Here is a 19,114-nt window from a genome sequence, read left to right on the forward strand (position 1 = left end):
GAAAGGGGAAGTCTTGCGCCCCACCTGTAACACACTGAACAGGTGTCTCTTCCCACAGAGACTGTGATGAGCCCAAGATCAAACCCAAATCAAATCTAAATCCCGAAATCTAAGGGTATATTATGCCTTCTTACAGCTAATGCAGTTCACTGGGAGCAGTTAGATCTCTGCTGTGTTGCAAACCTCATGCAAGAAGTGGCTTTTTCCACATCTCCTGAATGTTTCCCTTCAATGCTCCTTTCTGATAGACACAAAATGGCACTGGTCATTGCCACCACCTCTGATCTTCCCTCCAAGAACCCTTTACCTGGGCTAAATTTGAGCATTCGACTCTTGGGATAGTAATCCACTCCGGCCTGAGCTGAGCCATCGCGGGTGCTGCAGCGGACTTTGGAAGTCCTGTTTTGATCCCCTCTCCGGACCACTTTGATATTTAGAACAGCAACACCCTCCGGGCCAGGCGGCTCCCGTACTTGGTACGAAGCTTCTTCGAACTCAATGGTGGGTGCTACAGAAACAGCAGTGAAGAAAAAGTCCTGTGTTGTTTGCATACCAGCTGACTGTTATGCTTGATGAAAGGCATTCAGCAACTGGAGTGAGCTAAGCTCAGCCCCTTTTAGACTCTTATCTACACATCAACTGAAAGAGGGTAGATTTAGATTAGACATTGGGAAGAAATTCTCCCCTGTGAGGGTGGTGACACACTGGCAGAGGTTGCAGAGAGATGTTGTGGCTGCCCCAACCCTGGCAGTGTTCAAGGCCAGGTTGGATGCGGCTCGAAGCAATCTGGTCTAGTGGAAGGTGTCCATGGCAGGTGGGGTGGAACTAGATGAGCTTTAATGTCCCTTCCAACCCAAACCAGTCTGTGATTCTATAATCTATCTTCAGATCAACAGGCTCTTTAAAGCAGAGGTCAATACTGCAGCTCTAAGGGTTGGATGTGAATTAGGGCAAGGAGTGGGGCGAAACCCAACACAGCTATTGGATGGCAAATGATTCTCCCATCCCCTGCCTCCTACTGAACCACACACCCTCAAATCCATGCCACACAATGGTGTTACAGCCCCCACTGGCAGTCACACCAGAGGGACCTGGCATCTCCCTTCTTCTCAGCAGATCTCTCCAGGCTGTGACACTGTGGAGGGAAGGCAACAGCACAGCAACTCCCTGTGAAAATGCACGGGAATAAGGAAAAGGACAAACGGTGGGTTCAAGCCACAGTTATTCCATCCCTCCCTTAAGACCAGTGCACAAAGCCACCACGCTGGTGACCTGCACACAGAGCTGTGGCCGTGTGACTGAAGGCATTCACGTGTGCTAAACTAAACTGCAAACTGTTGAGACTGTGCCAACTACCTTGGAACTGCATCCTACATAACAGCTACATCTTTGCTGAGCATCCTTGCTTACCATCTTCATCATTGGTGACAGTTACAGTTGCCATGTCCATCTTCCCAACCCTAGCTCCACTCCAATGGTTTCCAAGTGGGCTACCAAGATAGACATGGAACTGCTCTTCTGGCTCAAAGGCAGAGTCATCACTGATATAAACACTGCAGTTCTTCACCTAAACCCAAGCAAGCAGGAGAAAACAGCAAATATTCATAAATCCAATGAAGCCACTTAAAGGCCACACTGTGCTTAACTATCTAGGGTTTAATACCCAAGTACTGTCAATCCTGGAAGCTGCCACTTCAGTGTGGACAAAGGACACTGTTACATGATGAGACACAGCATGGAATACACCTACCTCCACAAACTGAGAGCTCTCTGCTAAAACAATCCAGAGTCCTACTGACACAGATGGTTTGCATTTCACATTTTAACCAGTTTTATCATGAAACAAACATCTTCAGAGTTATGTCGTATTTGTGACTTTAAGGATCTATGAAACCAGCATGGACAGCCTCTGTGAGCTCCCTCTGACAACACAGAGTTGAAGGGGAGATCTGAACCCCTCCCACCAATGGTTCTTCATTCCCCCTATAAGCCACGTTCAACTCACCTTCTCCCCTTTCAAGAAAGTGATGCGAGACTCCTCTGCATTTCTCCTCTCTGCAAAGTCCTCCATGACCTCTGCTGTCTGGCTCTGGGTGTAGCACCTGACGGAGGACTCATAGCTCAGGTCCCCGGTGCGGAAGATGGGGATGTGCAGAGTACCCTCCTTCTCCTTCACCATGTATGTATCCTTGGTGAACTGCATGCTTGGTACTGCAGGAGGTAATAAAAAGAGTCAAGCAGCATTGAAGCTCCACAGAGAGACAGGAACTAATCAAGGCACATACACCCTGGGAGAACTGCTGCATGGAGTGAGGAAGGGATTATATTGGAACTCAGTACTGGAATGGATGCTCTGCCTCAAAGCATTATCCTACTGTTTGTGGACAGACACAGAACAAGTATCTTGCAGCCAACAGGGCAGACCTCAACAAAAGATACAAAGAAATGATTACAGACTGCTACAAAGTTAGATTATACAGTGTGTGCTTTCCTTAGGCAGGCAAACATGAGAGACACTGAAATACAAGAAAAACTAAACAAGCAGTGAGACTTTCTCCCATAGTAAGGGGACTTTAGCTCACAGAAACCATGAAACAAGGACTGAGCTCTGAGCAGAGGAGGCAACACTGGAAGTGAGGGAATGCTACAGGGAAATTCATTCTGCGTTTCTGAAGACTCCAAGCTCCTGTGGGCAGTGAAGCACAGAAGAAAACAGAGCAGCCACATGGAATAAGAGGATCCCAGGAAAATAGGCTATTCTAGCCTATAAATAATGTAACTTGGACTAGCTTCCTGCTGCATGGAACTGTTAAGGAAGAGGCCAGGATGGGCTGGACAGAGCTGCCATGAATAACTCACCATCCTGGAAGATGTCATTAATGGCCACGATGGCTTGGAATGGCTTTGTCAGCTCAGCTCCATGGGGTGAGCTGAGATAAACCACGAATGTCTCCAGCCCTTCTATCACGGGGTACTGTGCATCATCCAGGATTGTCAGAATGCAGAACTAGAAGGAAAGCAGAGATGCAAAACTTTCATCTTTCCCAGCACTCACATTTGGGTGTCTAATATAAAGTTATTATGTCAGGCCCTTCCTGAATTCATTTATCACTGGAAACAATGTTCAAGATAAATCTGACATATCATTTTGGAGATTAGGCAGCCATCTTCATCCTGGGAGAGGTGGCCTGACTGTATCTTCTCTGTCTGAAGCACTGATCAGATGTGAGTCTGGGCCTAGCAGATTCATTAACAATCCTCAAGTGGCCCTGAGAGGATTTTCAAAACAGGCAAATGGCAGTGACGTAAACAAGAGAGAAGTGTCACCAGACAGAGCAGACTCATCAGGAATGGCTCTGGCTCCTCACCTCTTCTGTCTCGCCGGGCCTGAACTCTATTTTCCTGGAGCTGGGGACATAATCGATTCCTGGGCTGGCAGACGGAGGGTCTGACGCCCGAGTGGCACACCACACTGAGACAGGGTTTGAGAGATCAGGTCCCTGCCGGAGGACTGGAATCTCAATGTTTCCTGCATCACCAGTTACACACGAGAGAGAACCAAGATGAGAAAGCAGGCACATACCACAAACCCACTCCCTTCCCTTCAGCATGCCCTTCTCCCCTCACCACTGCTCCTGCACCCAGCACAGGCTATTGCAGAGAACAACCCCCAGCGGTCCCCACGAGTGCAGAGGGAAGAGCAGAAACCTTCAGCAGATCTTTCACAATTCTGCTGCTGTGCCCTAAATTGCTCCTTCTATCACGCTTCCTGAAAGCATGCTTTGATGGTAAGCAACCCAGTGAGCTTGTCTAGTAGCACTCTTCACCTGCAGCCTCGCTGACGGTGAAAGTAGCATTCCCCAGGGACACTGTGGAGGCATCATTGGGACCACTGATGAAGACAGTGGCTGAAGCCCGGCTGCCAACACGTGCATTATCTGAGGGCTCAGCCAACACAATCTCAAACTCCTCTTCTTCTTCATATTCACTGTCATCAATCAGCGTGATGTCACATGTCATGACAGTGACACCCGGACCGAAAACAATGCGGCTGTCATCTGCCATCCCTCGGGACTTGAAGTCAGAGCCAGATTCCAGCATATGAAGGCTGCTTCCCTTGGCTGATCTGGGGACAGTGTAGCACAGAGCAGACACTGTGCTGCTGGTATCCCCTAAGACGCAAAAGAAAAAAACCCGTAACTCTATGGAAATACTTTTACTCTATTTGGTGGACATACCATTCAAGTAAAGCAGCATTCAGATACGAGGGTGAGGAGTTAAGAATACCACCATCCCTGCTCCTAAACCGGCATAAAAGCTGGTTTAGGTCTGACTTCCAGGCATACTCCAAATCTGCACTCTGGTTACCATGATCAGGAACTGGGGGTGGCACTTACTTATTAAAGAATACAGAGAAGCGGCAAATAAATATAAGGGTTTTCTCCTGCTCATGCTGGGAGGAGAAATGAATCCAAAAGTAAGGAGCTTGAACTGCACTGGTAAATCTTACAGCAGAACTTGGAAAGAAAACCAAACCATCTGCTCCCTGTTGTTGCTTGTCATTTCAGTTGCACCATAAAGGTACTTCCAAAAAATCAAAGAATCAACCCAAAATCAAACAAACAAATCCCAAGGAAGACCTCTTGTTTGGGGGGTCACTGTTATTTGCCTGCCAACAGGAAACAGTTGTTTTCCTGAGCCTGGCAAAGGTACACACTGCAAAGACTCTTCAGCAGCTTTGCAGTAAAATCCCAGTCATGTGAGAAGAGACTGCAGGAGACAGGCACTGAACTGCTCCTGTGAAGTACAGAATTCAAGTCCAAGCTCTAGGCAGCCACATATACTTCACAGCCTGTCTGCACATGCTTGACCCACCTTTCCTTTCCACAGGAACAGAGAGAAACCCATCAGTCTCGCTGACATGGTACGTTTTCCTGTCAAACTGCAGGGTGGGCTCATCCTCTGTGTCCATGATAGTGACCGTGGCCCGGGTTATGTTCCCCAGCAGAGCATATGCTGGCATGCTGAGCTCCACAGCAAAGCTCTCCATGTTCTCAAAGACGTTATCATCATTAATGATGATGGTGCAGGCCTTGGTGTCCTCCCGCTCCTCAAACTGCACCTGGAAGGCAGCAAGTGGCCTGTTGTCTTTGGACTGGAGTCTGAAACTTGCTGTCCTTCCTCTCTCACCATTGCCTGAGCCACCGTCAGCATCAGACACTGACATTAAACATGGATAAATGGCTAGTGGAGGTCAAAGACAGCAGCAAATGTGGTGTATAGACCCCTACCCCTTCTGATCTCAGTCATAAATAGCCCTTTGCATGATCAGGAATGACATTCCTACTCAGGCAAGCCTGTAACATTTATGGCCTGTCAAAACATTCCTGCAAAGCATATATGCCAACTTGAAAACTGAAGAAATAAAGAGACCTCTTCAGAAAGCAAATAAACCACCCATTTTAGAAAGGAAATACAGTCTCCTTTGGGTTTTTATCAGTTCTTTCATCCAAGTTGAATGGCATGCATGGTCAGACCTCCCCATTCCTGGTGTCCCCAGCCTACCTGCCCCGTGTACTCCACATAGTCATGCTCTCCCAGCTTTGAACCGGAGCTGGATGTGGCCGTTCCCTGCTCCGTGTGGCACAAGACAATCGCATACTGGTTGAGGTTACCAGCCCGCCTCACAGTGACGCTGACAGAGCCTGCGTTCTCTCTGACACTGTACCTGGAAACACACCATTGAATCACAGATTGGTTTGGTTGGAAGGGACCTTAAAGCCCATCTAGTTCCAAACCCCTGCCATGGGCAGGGACACCTTCCAATGACAAGGTTGCCCAAAGCCCGTCCAACTTGGTCTTGAACACTACCAGGGATGGAGCAGCCACAGCTTCTCTGGGCAACCTGTGCCAGGGCCTCACCACCCTCACAGGGAATAATTTCCCAATATCTAATCTAAAACTCCCCTATCAGGTTAAAACCATTTCCCCTTGTCCTATCCCTACTTGGCCTTGTCAAAAGCCTTTCTCCAGATTTCTTGTTGCCCCCTTTAGGCACTGGAACTGCTCTAAGGTCTCCCTGGAGCCTTCTACTCTCCAGGGTGAACCAGCCCAGCTCCCTCAGCCTGTCTCCAGAGCAGAGATGCTCCAGCCTTTGATCATCTTCATGGCTCCTCTAGACTTGCTCAAGAAGGTCCACATCCTTCTTATGTTGCAGACCCCAGAGCTGGATGTAGGACTGCACAAGGGCTGTCACTGAAGTGGAGTAGAAGGGGAGAATCCCCTCCCTCGACCTGCTGGCCACACTCCTTTTGATGCAGCCCAGCATATCAAGCAGATACAAACAACAGGCTGGGGAGCAAGCCCTGTGTGTTTATGTTGCTACTGCATCACAGACTCAGGCTGGCTGTTGCCTCCATTAAAAATCCGAGGGGCACTAATCATGAGGGACTTGGGCAGACAGCAGCTATTCAGTGACCCTGCTCTACGGTTTAACACCCAGCAGGAGCTTCTCCTCTGACACACTGTGAAAAACACGCTGAGTTCCCACCTCCATACTGGAAGGTAGCTCACATATTACAGAGCTCAACCTGTCTCCCTCCAGATCAGACCTCATCCATCTGAAGAGTCCTGTAAACCCCAAACCATTTACCTGGTGTCTGTAAAGCTGAGGAGAGACCACTGGACATGGAAAATATTGCCACTGACCACATTGGGTTTGCTGTCCTTCACTAGGAACCGAAAGCTGTCCATGGTCTCCTGAACCTTCTCCTCATGCATCACATACCGAACGAGGCCCTGGTTCACCTCCTCTGTGGGAGGAGACATCCAATAAGCCAACCCAGAAATTCAACAGCAGTTTATAGATGAGCAGTGTGGAGACATTCATCCATGCAGCCATAGGAACTAGGTTCTCCAAATGTCCTTTATGCTGCAGGACCTTTTCTAACTTTCTTAGTCCTACCTGTGGTACAAGCCTCCCTACAAGATGTGACAAGACATTCCTTCCCTAGTCTTCACCCATAATGACTCACACTTAAAAATAAGGTAAATTTAAAGTAACTTTGATGAAATGCAAGAAACATGGGTGTGCTAGAGGACACAGGTTGGCATCTGTACGAAATGACAGGATTCCTGGAATGGAGAGCAAAGTTCAATTCTTATTTTTGACACACCTTTGAGATTTGCCCCTTGTCTTGCCCCCTACCACCTTATCCCTGCACCCTCCAGTCACAAGCTATCTTGACAAATTGAAGCATTTGAAGGAAAAAAAGCAAAGTATACACAGCCCAACTCCATACCCTGTGTAAAGGTGGTCACAGTTGTTCCTGGCTTCAGCTTGTTCTCCACATGACCATTTCTGGGACCAGCTGTTATCTCATAGATCAGCTGTTTGTCATCTGTGTCAGGATCTGTTGTCAGTAATTCCTTCTTAGTGATTAGATTGGTTGCCTGGATGAAAGCCAAAACAAGAGAGTAAAACTCAGGAGATCCACCAGTGCAAATCTAACTGACTGCTCATCCAAAAAGCCCAATCATACCTCTTTCAAACAGGGAAAAGCTAAGGGATGTAAAAACACAGAGCAGCCTTGAAGAGACAGATGCCCCATGAGGTGTTTGACAGCACAGGAAGGACTCAAATTCTGCCTCACATCCAGTGTGTTTAATAAAAAAACCACTGTGGCTCCAAGAAAAGCAAATTCAGAACAAGCTGCCCAGCCCTATCTAGCTGGTGCTAAAAGCTATGGCAAATCTTTTGCTTTCACCTGGAAACCACTGCTCCACAAACTGTGCCGATGTTCAGGGGAAGCGTGGCTTTACAAAAAACCATTTACAAACAGCCTCAAGCTGAAGGATTCACTCAGGACAACTCATGCTGCTTTAGTGACCCTCTTTCCAATGACCTCACATGGATGTGCCTCAGTTTCACCACATTTTGCTTTCTCTTTATAAAGAAAACACCTTTAACTGTAGGAGAAAAGAGAGACCTGAACTGCCTGAGGCTGTAGGAGTGCTTTTTCTGAAGTCAGGAATTCGAGCTGATACATTTCTTAATACAATTTCTTACTACAGCATCTTACAACTATTTTTCCTGGGAAAACCAGAAGTATTTCTTTGCAGTTAATGCTTGGTCCTCAAAAACAAGCACAAGGGAGAATTTCCTGGGGTTTTGTTTGGACTTCAGCAAAACAATGGCATGTCACAGCAAGAAATCCCTATACCGTATCTCTTTGAAAGCCATGTATCTCTACCATGGCTGCTGTGTCACATAATCAAGACTTCTCTGCCATCAGCAAAGATGAAAACATACCCTGGGGAGAAGAGACAAGAGGAGATGGATGTGTCTGCCCAGGAAGGTGGGCAGGAGCTGTACTGCACTGCACAGCTCGTGCAAGAGCCAAGAAGAGCCAGGCTTGATGGTCTGGCTGATGAAAGGGAAGGAGATGGTCCAAGAAGCAATTTAGTCCACTGGAGCCATGCTTCCTGGCTTAGCTGATGGAGCTGCAGTGCAGGCATCCCTGCACACCTCTGACTTTTCCAAGACACTTCCTGGGCACAGAGGGACACCTGTTGTCTAGCACAAAAATAAAAATGCTGAAGGATCAGGATGTTCTCCTAGGAATCTTCTTCACCTGAAACAGCCCAAGAAACAATCTAAGCTGACCCCACACAGGCAGTTACCTTGCCATCCACATACTCCAGCCACTGCAAACCCAGGTTGGTGATGACCCTGGGTGTCCCATCATCCACAGTCAGAACATCCACTTTGAAGCGCTGTGGTGATGCTGTAACAACCTGACAAAAGTTAGAGAGATGGCTGTTACTTTGGGAGCCAGAGCCTCATCCACCGTATTACCAGCTTTGCTCTTTTTAGCTCTGTTGGGATCAAGGTCCTGGGGTGAGTTTGCACACACAAAGGTTGGTAACCCAGGGAAGAAGTAAACGGCATCACACAACTGAGAATACTCAGCTTTCATTTTCAGTGGAGTGACAGCAGCTAAGTCTCCCCTGAGAGGAGGTAGCTTTCTACTAGTTACAGAAGGTATTCCTCCCATTCCTTCTCCTCCCCTTACCTGCCTCCCTCCATCCTTCATAATGAAAAAGGGATTGGTCCCATCAGACACAGTGAAAGTGAAGCGATCCTTCAGCGAGTTGCTACCATCATGACTGTAGCTGATGCGATTCTGGTAGATGTCATCCATCGTGAAGGTGGTGGCTTGGTGATAATGCTGCCCATTGCTAGTGCGTTCAATCAGGCCATGCCGGGGAGACTGCACGACTGTGAATGTAATTGACTCAGCCTGCAACAAGCAGACAGAGTGGCAAAGCTGATGACATGACCCCAGGGCCAGGACACGCACATCCTTACACATCCAACAGACAACTCCTTGAACACAAAAGCAGCCCCCCATGCTGCAGCAATTCTAAGCAACTTGCCCCATGTCACTTCTGCCGGGGCTGGAAGCAGTGATAACCTCTGGGGAAGGATCTTTGGTTCCCAGCAATAACAAGCAGCCAGGAGCTCTCTTGCTGCAGGGAACTGCAGTGAGGTAGAGCCAACAACAGACCACTTAGCCTTTGGCCAGATCCAGGAGGAGGAAAAGGAAATGTCATTTTCCTCTGTGCTAGGCATAAACTCGGTGTCAAGGCTAGCCATAAGCTTGGTTCAAATCCACAATGTTCACGGAGGAGGCAGTACAGGGCAAGGATCACCTCTGATCACAACTTCTAAATGTTCCCTGTGCAGGTTTGTTGCTTATGTGTTTGAGAGACATCCCAGATGTCTTGAGCCAGGGCTTTGCTTTACTTAAACACCAAACACTCATTCATCTATTTATATGCAAGCTGGACCTCCTACAAGCTGTTTCTTTGATGTTGTGATCAGACAGGGTATGATCACAGGGCGAGATGACACTCCCTATAATCTTCCTCTTTGAACACAAGCCCATTTTTCTGATAGCCCAGATGGGCAGCAGAAGAGGGGAGGGAGGAGGCAAAGGGGAGTCCCGCCTTACCTCTGTGTCAGCATCTGTTGCTTTAAGCTCAAACTCTGTGATGGTTTTTCTCAAACCTTCCTGAACTGTCATCCCAAGGCTTTGCACTATGGGTAAGGAGTCATCCACAGGGCTTATGGTGATGTCAAATGTCTGGCTTACCTGGAACAGAAGGAAAAGCTTCTCTTGACGAATTCAGTCTGCCAAGAGGGCAACTCCATTAAAACAGTAATGCTTTAAGGAGACCATGGTCATCCAGAGTTTGGGTCACATTGTTCCAGCCTTGTTTAGGGAGTGAATATGAGCTTCTAAGGTCAGCTCACATGAACATGACCTCTTCTACTCCTTCCCACTAAATCACTGCACTGGATCAAAGCAGAGCTCCAGGAGCAGTTGGTAAGCAGATGAAAACCAGACACTGAAATCTTGGTAAACCAATCTCATGAGGCTACATGCCCCTTACCTTCACAGGGCTTGCTTCCTTCCCTGTGAGATCTCTCATAGCCGGAGAAGTAAGAGCATCCAATGCTGCTGACTGACAAGCCCGTGTGTGGCTTGTTTCATTTCCCTTGTCATGCATAACTGTCACTCTCAAACATGCAAGAGGAAAACTGAGTCCTATCACATTGTACAGAATCACTACCCTGCTCTGACTCAGGTTAAGAAACATGCCGGACTTACCTCATTTGTTCCATCAGACACAGAAAAGGTGAATGCATCTGTATGCTTTTCAGTGTCACTGGTGTGGACATACCGGATGCTGCGAGAGGCCAAGTCTGCCTGGCTGAAGGAAATAATTCTTGTCCCTAGAAAAAAAACAGTAGGGGAAAACATGCGATACAGAGAGAAGCAAGGGGAAATATAGGGTGCTGGACATATCTAGCCATAAGCACTCAGTCTTGGCTTGTTCTGCTCCAATTCAGGCTGTACCAACAACAATAAAAACCCTGACAAAAAGTTTTTCACTACTTTATGATGTTAAATAGCTACTGATGAGTACGGGCCATGCTACAAAAGGCACCAGGATCTGATATACATAAATGAGCCAAAACTGGATGATTAGCCAAGGTTTCCTCAGAGCTCATTAGCTTTAAAGGTCTGTGTTTTTGAATACTCCAGTACTCTCTCCTTAGGTTTAGGTCATTTAAATCATGAGAACAACCCTATCACAGTGTGTAACTGTATTTTTCTTAGTCCATCACCAACATGAAAAAGCACAGAAATCAGAATCATCACATTTTAAATAACAGGAGGAATAAAATCCTTAATCCAGCTCCTTAAGGTCTCTGAAGTACAAGATCCACTGTTTAGTTGGCAATTTAGCAAAAATATTGCAAGTTTTCAATTTTCTGTCAGCAGGGCATTACTTATTATAATTCCCATTCATTATTCCTACCCTTACAACGTGTTTGCCAGAGGACATCTTACACTGTGAGAAGATGAGGCAAATCACATACTAAAACCGAGTTCTACAAGGACTGTCTGCATCTTGAAAATACACAGCAGGTATTTCCACTTTAATCTCACATTAATGAGAAACACAATTCTAAAAAGAAATATAATATTAGATTATTACAATCTAAACCAGAAGAGCATATTATATGACAGAAATGCATACTAATACATCTGAGAGGGGCAGGACACTCATACTGTCAGTGGGCATAGAAGGCAACTCTAAAATTCAGATCACATTCGTAAGTAATTATTTTCTGAGTTTCTCAGGATTGATCAACCCCCCCTCCCTGAACTACCAGAACTCATTATCCACATATCCATCACACCACAATGTAGCTTCCTTTTTAACTCAGAGGTTAGTTCCCTTCCTCTCTCCAAAGCATAGCTGGGAAAAGAGGCTGGTGTTTGGGGATCAAGGGACATACAGGCCAAGAGGCGACAAAGCAAGTTGTCTGTCCTCCAAGATGAACTCTATTACTATGGACATTAGGGGATGAATTCTTTTGGGCATTGTACTATATCTGGTCACAGAAAAGGCTGAAGGTTTGCTTGTCATGCAGATGCAGCAACAGGTCCTGAAAGAGGAGATCCACACCGCAGCAAGCTCAACTCATCTGTGGAGTCCCCTAGGTAAGGTTAGCATTGGGCATAAACTGACCCAGGGGCTGAATAAACCTTCACGTGTGATCATCAGGATGCCTTGCCTCCACTCACCCTACTCTTCAACTCTGGGCTAATGACCATTTGATTTCTATCAGGAAAGGTAATTCTGTGCTGCTGCCTCTAGGCACATTTTTCCTGCAGTGAATCTTTAGGACTCTTAACTCCAGTGCTTTGCTACTCAGAGTACATAGTGAGCAAAATACTGCCTTCCTAACCTGGGGAGGCCACATGCTCCAGGTGCCCCAGCTGAGGCTGCTTGGTGAGCTTGTACTGGAGCTGTCTTGGCTCACTGTCCTGGTCCGTGGCAGAGAGCTGGAGGGTGGTGATCGTCTTAGCTGAGTTCTCATCCAAGACCAGCCCCTTGTTAGCGATGATAGAGGGGGGAAATCTGTCCTCTGAAAGGTTAAATACAAAACTGAGTTAGGAGACTGTCTTTTTCTTGGTGTTAATTCAAAATGCTCAAGCAAAAACAACATACACACAAACACTTCCCAGACTGGTTAATTCCAAAACAGGTACTTTGGGCCTTGGCATTAATCAACAGAACAGTAACACTGTAATGCATTAAAGACAATCCAGACAGTATGAAGATATGAAAGGGAATTTTTCTGCCTTTATCAGTGAGCCTATTAGAAGCCAAAGGACTAATCCTTACATCTGCAAACTCTCCCCATGCCCCAAACTTGAATTAATAACAAATAAAACCTCAAGAATTACATCTTAACTTGCAGTACATGTGGGATGGGAATCTTTGAAAGCCTGAGCTCTGCAGCAAAGAAAACATGACTTCAGCACGATCTTTACCTAATACACTAATATAAAAGACCTGGTCTGTCAGACTGTTGCCGTCTGCATCAATTACATCAAAGGTGAAGGCAAAATTTCCACCAGGATCCCCTTTCTTGTGACTGTACACCACTTGCCCTGGAGAGAAGGACAGGAGAAAAGAGGTGTTTATTACAGGCTGCATCGTTTAATTCTTAGGTTGGAACCATGCTGGCACATAAGCTGAGGGACTTGGAACTTGACAGAGATCCTGGATTTGGGTTTCACTGCTTCTGAGCTTTATTTTTTTTTTTTTTTCCTGCTGAGAGACACTTCTTAACACTTGTTTAATGATACATGTTTCTGCTCTAACACAACCACCTTACCTCTCCCATCCCTGCTTCAGGTCATCCTCCCCCTCACATAAAGATCAGAGAATCACAGAATATCTCAAGTTGAAAGGGACCCATGGGGATCATCGAGTCCAACTCCCTGCTCCTCACAGGACTATCTAAATCAGACACATATCACTTGCTGATTACCTAAAACCAAGTGCTCTCACCTTTATTTATATCAGCTTGGGTGAAACTTTTGACAGGTCCTTTCACAGAGATCTGGACTGGATTATCAGTTTTGGTCAGCTGCAGATGGCCCATGCTGGGATCCCGCTTCATGACAAATCTAATCATTGTGTCATCTAAATAAATAGCTGCTGCTTTCAAGTGCTGATCTGTGAGGCGTGCTGCAGAGCCTGGACCACAGAAAAAAGTCCAAAACCAGTTTCAGCTAATCCAGCTAAGAAACTGGTTTAGACTGGACCATACAGCAATACCAAGCAACATCATTCTCCTCCCTTTCCCCATACCAGCTGGGAGCTGCAGGTTCCTGTTGACAGCTAACGTGGGTGGCTGCTTCTTCGGCAGCTCCATGGAGAACTCCAGCCTCCCCATCTGTGTGTAGAGACCATCCGTGATGGAGAAGCCAAACTCATCTGTTTGTGCTGCTGCTCCACTCTGAGTATAAACGATCAGCTCATCCAAAATGTCCTGGTAGGTGAAGGAGGAGCCCATGGACAGCACGTGTCCGTGCTCCGGGTGCTCCACAGCAGTCTGCCTCCTGCGAAGGTTACCTGACAAACAATAGATGGATGAAGGTTATGGGGAGTAGACATCCTGCTGGGGACTCAGTGCCAGCTCGCAATGGGATGTACAGAATTGGACACAGCCTTACCAGAAAAACTGAAGGAAATTACCCGCTTATTGCTAAAACCTGTAAGAAGTTGGCTACACGCGTGAGATCTGAAAAAGGGTACAGCCCTCGCTAGTTGAACATGACACCAGCCTTCACTTGACACCCTGCCTTGCTTTGTCACTGCAGATAGATGCTGGTTGCCCAGGTCTTTGGAACTGAACCCCACAGAAGGAAATGGAGTAATAGAAAAGGGAACTTTCTAGGGAAATGCAGTCCCCCTTTCTCTTCTACAAAGAGTGAGGGACAAGTCTCAAAGAACAGGCCTGTTCTGAAGCATAATCTTTCTGTGGTTGCTGGTCCAAACACAGACTAAATGCGCTTTATGCAAATACATCAGGCTCCTTTCTCATATCAAGGCCAGGTTGGAAGGTCTTGGAGCAACCTGGTCTAGTGGAAGGTGTCCCTGCCCACAGCAGGGGGTTGCAACAATGAGCTTTAAGGTCCCTTCCAAGCCAAACCATTCTAGGATTCTATCACACACAAACATACAGACACTGATGCACAAAGACATACTCCCTCTCACACTGCCAGCTTGTCAGGACTTACCATGTTCAGGACTTCTGCTAACCATGATGACAAGCTCACTGTTCTGGGTGTCCAAGTCCTGCAGGTTGAGGGAGGCGTTGGTAATCACAACTGAGCCTTTGTCCACTCTGACAGGCTCCAGGACCATCTTTGGGGGTTCATCGTTCTGCCTCTGCATGTATCCCAGTCATAAAAGGGAATTAGTCAAGGGAAAAGACTGCTGCCCATCTGAATGAAGTACAAGCTTCCAAACTACAGTACTGGTACTGATATCCATTGCTGAGCTACACCAGTCTCTCCAAATTTATCCAGCATTATGGCTGCTTCTAAGAGGGAGGAGACACCAGAGAAATAAGCCCTGAGGAAGAGGCTGCAATGCACAACTACTGTCTCTCATCACAGGCAAATTAAGTGCCTGTACTAGGGCAAGGAAACTGAGAGGAGGATGGAAATCCCTTTTAATCCTCTCACCATGTATTACAAAGGTGTGAGCATGTAGTTTAAAAGCCATGTGTCTATGCAAAAGGAGAGGGCTCTGGAAGCCAGAGAGCAAAGGTGTACCTGAATTGTGATGTTCATGCTCTGCACCTCAGACTGGCTGAAGCCATCGCTTACATAAAAGCTGAAAACATCACTTGTTGGCTCAATGCTTTCATGGACACTCTGGAAGTAGTAAATGCTGTTCTCCAGAACATCCTGAAGGGAAAAGGATGCGTCTGTAGTCACAGCAGACTCACCCTGCGGGCCAAAATTCTCACCTGCAAATCAGAACACCAGTAGAGAAAGAATGTTCAATTCACTGATAAATTAAATGAAGCAGGATTAGGAGAAGAATGACACATTATGAAGGGTGCAGAAGGATGTTCATTCCTGTAACACGGCTTTCACACATCTTGTAACCTTTGTAGAAAGCAGCATCTACTGCATTAGTGTAGTCATTAGGGAAGCTGAAGTTTTATGAATAGTACAAGCAAGCCCACATCCCTGAATTACTCAGGCTTTTTTGAGAGATGAGGCAACAGGCAATGTGCCATTGGCCTCACCACAACCTCTACATCGAGCTTCACCTTGCAAAACTAAGTCTCATACCCAAGAAAATCAGCCAGCTTTTGCATGTTCAAGGAGAGAGGCTCACCATAACCACAATGGCACAAACTGGAGTTCATTCACAGGACACTATCAGGAGGGATGATGTCTAATGGTTAGCAACCCATGCTCTCCAGAAGAAAGGTAATTGTTGTTATAACAAGCCACTGTGCTGGCCGTATGGTGATATTTTACAAGGGCAGGTTATGATTTAAGTAAAATGATACATTCCATTCCTGTTAGGACCACATACAGGATTAAGCGGACAAGTCTTCTGAATGAACATCTTCGGACAACATAGTATAAATCCTACCTTTTCTTGGTAATACAATGAGATAAAAGAATGTTACCAGCCATGCTCTGCCACAGCTCTCACAGCCTTAAAGCTTGCTGGACATTTAGAGGAATTCAGCAAAGTTTGCTCTGTGCAACAAGGACAGCCAAATACATAAACAAATGTATTTTCATTTGAGAAGAGCCTTGAAAAGGCTCTTAATTTCCCAGTCTCATAGCATAGACCAGTCTTCAACAAATGAGAATTAGGAGGAAATGCTCCCCAGAGACAGTTTATCTTGTAATGCTGACCTTATGAGCTGCGAGGTGACAACCAGCTCTACAATGAGGAACTGCTGTGAGACAGAATAACACGTGCTTCAGCATGCTTCAGCATAGCAATGCCTATGTTCCCTTTAGTCAGCCAGAAGGAAGAAGAGACAGCCAAGTAGTTTACCTGTCTTAGTGTTTTCAATGTAGCCATACATAGGCAGAGTGATAACTTTGACCCTCAGGTCTTCCTTGGCAGCAGTATCATAATCAGCAGCTAAGTGTTGATGAGCCAGCAGTGGGACTCTGCCTCCCTCATCCACCTGGAAGGCAAAAGAATATAAAAACTACTTCCACACAACACATTGTGTTGTGTTGCAGGCAACACACAGCAATCCATGAGCAGAATAAGCCTGCCTCTATGGAACAGCCTTGCCCAGTCTTTGAAGTCCTGTCCTGCCCTCCCCTAGGTCTGTTAAGCATCAAACCAACTAGGAGGTAAGGTGGGATGTTAAGAACAAAGCCAGCCTGCCCCCCTCTGAGTGCTTTATCAGGGCAAGAAGAGAAGTGGCAGAGTCATGCTGACCTCCTGGAAGGTGAGATCTGCATTTCTTGTTGAGGAAAGCCTTTTGAAGGCAAGGGAAGGGGAATGCAAAGCTGAAAAAGAGGGAGATGACTTCAAAAGGCTTTGATAAGGAGCATGAAATGCTGTGTACCAGTCCAAAGCACCAGATGTTTTCAAGACTTGTCTTCTGCTCATCTTTTACACACAAGCTGGTAAAATAAGGGATGAAATATTAAACAGGACTAGGTCAGACTTGTTGCACTGATACCCACAAGACACTCTAGGGAGAGTCCAGCTCCTGACTAGAACAGATGTACGCAGCTGAGGTTCAGGGATGAAAGCATATTGTCAGCCTCCTCTGGCCTCCAAGGAATTTATTAGCCCTTTGCACTCAGGATTGAATGGGCAACACCATGTTTCTTCAGTCATTTCCCCTCAGGCCAGGTACACTGGTCAATTCCTCACATTCTAAGACATTCTTGTCACTGTTTCTAGTACCCTGGGTAGCCACTTACCGTGATATGGTCAGCAAAAGCAATGAGTGATGGCATTGTCGGGGCAGATGTGATTGTGATGGTGAACATCTGTCTATCAAGCTGGTTGTTATCAGCATCAAAAACAACAAAGTGGAAGATGTCTGTAACTGGCTGATTGCTGGTCTCAAATGTGGTGGAGTAGCTGTGAAAGTCAGAGCACAATGTGGGTCAGGAAGTCTCACTGACAGTCAGGCAAATACATCTCATCCCTGCATTCAGAGGTGAATGCACACCTAACCTAATTCTGCATGCAGGAAATGCTTTCATTCATAATCTGATAGGATGCAAGAGCAAAGAAAAAACAAAAAAGTTATTTGATACACTAACATAATACAGCCAAGAAATCCCTATGGAAAGTCCACCAAGCTTTTAAACACATGGCTTGAAGGAGAAATGCTCTTTGATACCTGATCCTATGGTTGTTGATGTCTTCCATGGTGAAATTATAAACCTTGGAAAGCTCCTCATCATGAGAGCCTGACATGCGTAAGAGAGTGCCATATGCAGGCAGAGATATTAACTGGATTCTGATCTCTGAGTCAGGAGAATTGTTGTCCTAAACGTAAAGAAACAAACCAAATCAAAATGAGACAAGATGAACTTTTGTTTCCCACCACTAAAAATGCAAAGAGGGATAAAATGTTTTACAGAGGAATGTATCAAGCTAGCTGGGTCAGACCCACAGCTGGTGAATATTAAATGAAGCTCTATAGGTGAGAAAAGTCAACTGGGTTGACATGTTTAGAATCTACCACAAAATGTATTTTCATTTTCTCTCAGCTCAGAGAAATTTCTTTCTGTCTTTGGAGCACATCAACACAATCTCACAGACATTAACCTGATGATTTTGTTTTCAAATTACTTTACAATCCTAGTGGACTGGACCAATTATGTAATGTTATCCAGATACAGTGAGCCAAATTTTAGCTGATAGCTGGCACAGGGAGTAACCGTTGCTCACCATTGCCTCAGACAGAAACACAGAGCTAAGTTCAGTTCTAGTGAAGCTTAGTGTGGAGCAATGCTGCAAAAGCCAGATTTATGTTGAACTAAAAGCTGATTTTGACTCTTCTTAACTACATCAGGCACAACCATCTCTATGATACCCCAACTCAGATGTCATCTTTCTTCTGTAAGTTCTTGTTGGCTGCTTGAAAGATAAGACCCAAAAGCAGAAGTCATCTATATGTTCAGCATATGGGTCAGGACTGACATCTTTCCCCTGGTTGTTTTCTTACTCAGATTAAGCCTGAACAGCTCCCTTGTCAGCCCTCCATCTTAAGAGGAGAACAGGACTGATCCCTTAGAAAAAAACATTCATCTTACCCTACCTTACCCCCTGCAGTTCCCTAATCATCTCTGACAGCCACTACTGTAGGTCTCTCCAGCCTGCACTGCAATCTCTCCTCCCTAAGGGGAGCATATCTGCATATCTGAAATCCACTGCTCATGCATTTGCTGCTAAGTCATCTGCAAGGAGTAAAACACCTTTCTTCTGAATTTCACCAGTCAGATCAACTCCTGTATAACACGTAACTCCTGGAACCAACTCCAAGCTACCAAGGAGTGCAGCATCTTGGGTTCCTGAAACCTCCCACCTTCAAATTCATCCAGAAAAAGAACAAGGCAATTTCAGAAGGGGAATGTGGGAGATGAAATTTTCAAGGGATTATCGCTTAGCAAATCCATGAGCTTTATCAGCAAGTCTGACTGATACAAAAATCTGGGAT

At 46.0% G+C, this 19,114-nt stretch overlaps 1 protein-coding gene across 1 annotated transcript in view; it reads right to left on the bottom strand.

Annotated features, from left to right (window-relative positions):
* The window catches only part of FRAS1 (Fraser extracellular matrix complex subunit 1), a 156,929-nt gene that overhangs the window by 11,089 nt on the left and 126,726 nt on the right, over positions 1 to 19,114 (bottom strand). Inside the window, exons 38-60 of the mRNA XM_061472100.1 lie at positions 17,792 to 17,940; positions 17,364 to 17,526; positions 16,471 to 16,606; positions 15,216 to 15,412; positions 14,676 to 14,826; positions 13,744 to 14,007; positions 13,441 to 13,629; positions 12,918 to 13,037; positions 12,329 to 12,508; positions 10,677 to 10,801; positions 10,017 to 10,157; positions 9,075 to 9,302; positions 8,683 to 8,796; positions 7,302 to 7,452; positions 6,653 to 6,812; positions 5,566 to 5,728; positions 4,876 to 5,122; positions 3,828 to 4,172; positions 3,369 to 3,529; positions 2,860 to 3,007; positions 2,006 to 2,211; positions 1,411 to 1,567; positions 308 to 508 (exon numbers count right to left, since the gene is read on the bottom strand). Of these exons, the coding sequence (XP_061328084.1) occupies positions 308 to 508; positions 1,411 to 1,567; positions 2,006 to 2,211; positions 2,860 to 3,007; positions 3,369 to 3,529; positions 3,828 to 4,172; positions 4,876 to 5,122; positions 5,566 to 5,728; positions 6,653 to 6,812; positions 7,302 to 7,452; positions 8,683 to 8,796; positions 9,075 to 9,302; positions 10,017 to 10,157; positions 10,677 to 10,801; positions 12,329 to 12,508; positions 12,918 to 13,037; positions 13,441 to 13,629; positions 13,744 to 14,007; positions 14,676 to 14,826; positions 15,216 to 15,412; positions 16,471 to 16,606; positions 17,364 to 17,526; positions 17,792 to 17,940 (4,096 nt within the window). The remainder of the gene's footprint in view (positions 1 to 307; positions 509 to 1,410; positions 1,568 to 2,005; positions 2,212 to 2,859; positions 3,008 to 3,368; positions 3,530 to 3,827; positions 4,173 to 4,875; positions 5,123 to 5,565; positions 5,729 to 6,652; positions 6,813 to 7,301; positions 7,453 to 8,682; positions 8,797 to 9,074; positions 9,303 to 10,016; positions 10,158 to 10,676; positions 10,802 to 12,328; positions 12,509 to 12,917; positions 13,038 to 13,440; positions 13,630 to 13,743; positions 14,008 to 14,675; positions 14,827 to 15,215; positions 15,413 to 16,470; positions 16,607 to 17,363; positions 17,527 to 17,791; positions 17,941 to 19,114) is intronic.

The sequence above is a fragment of the Pezoporus flaviventris genome, unplaced genomic scaffold, assembly GCF_033815535.1.
Source record: "Pezoporus flaviventris isolate CSIRO_AGI_PZ_B2104156 unplaced genomic scaffold, CSIRO_AGI_Pfla_v1 ptg000070l, whole genome shotgun sequence".
Taxonomy (NCBI): domain Eukaryota; kingdom Metazoa; phylum Chordata; class Aves; order Psittaciformes; family Psittacidae; genus Pezoporus; species Pezoporus flaviventris.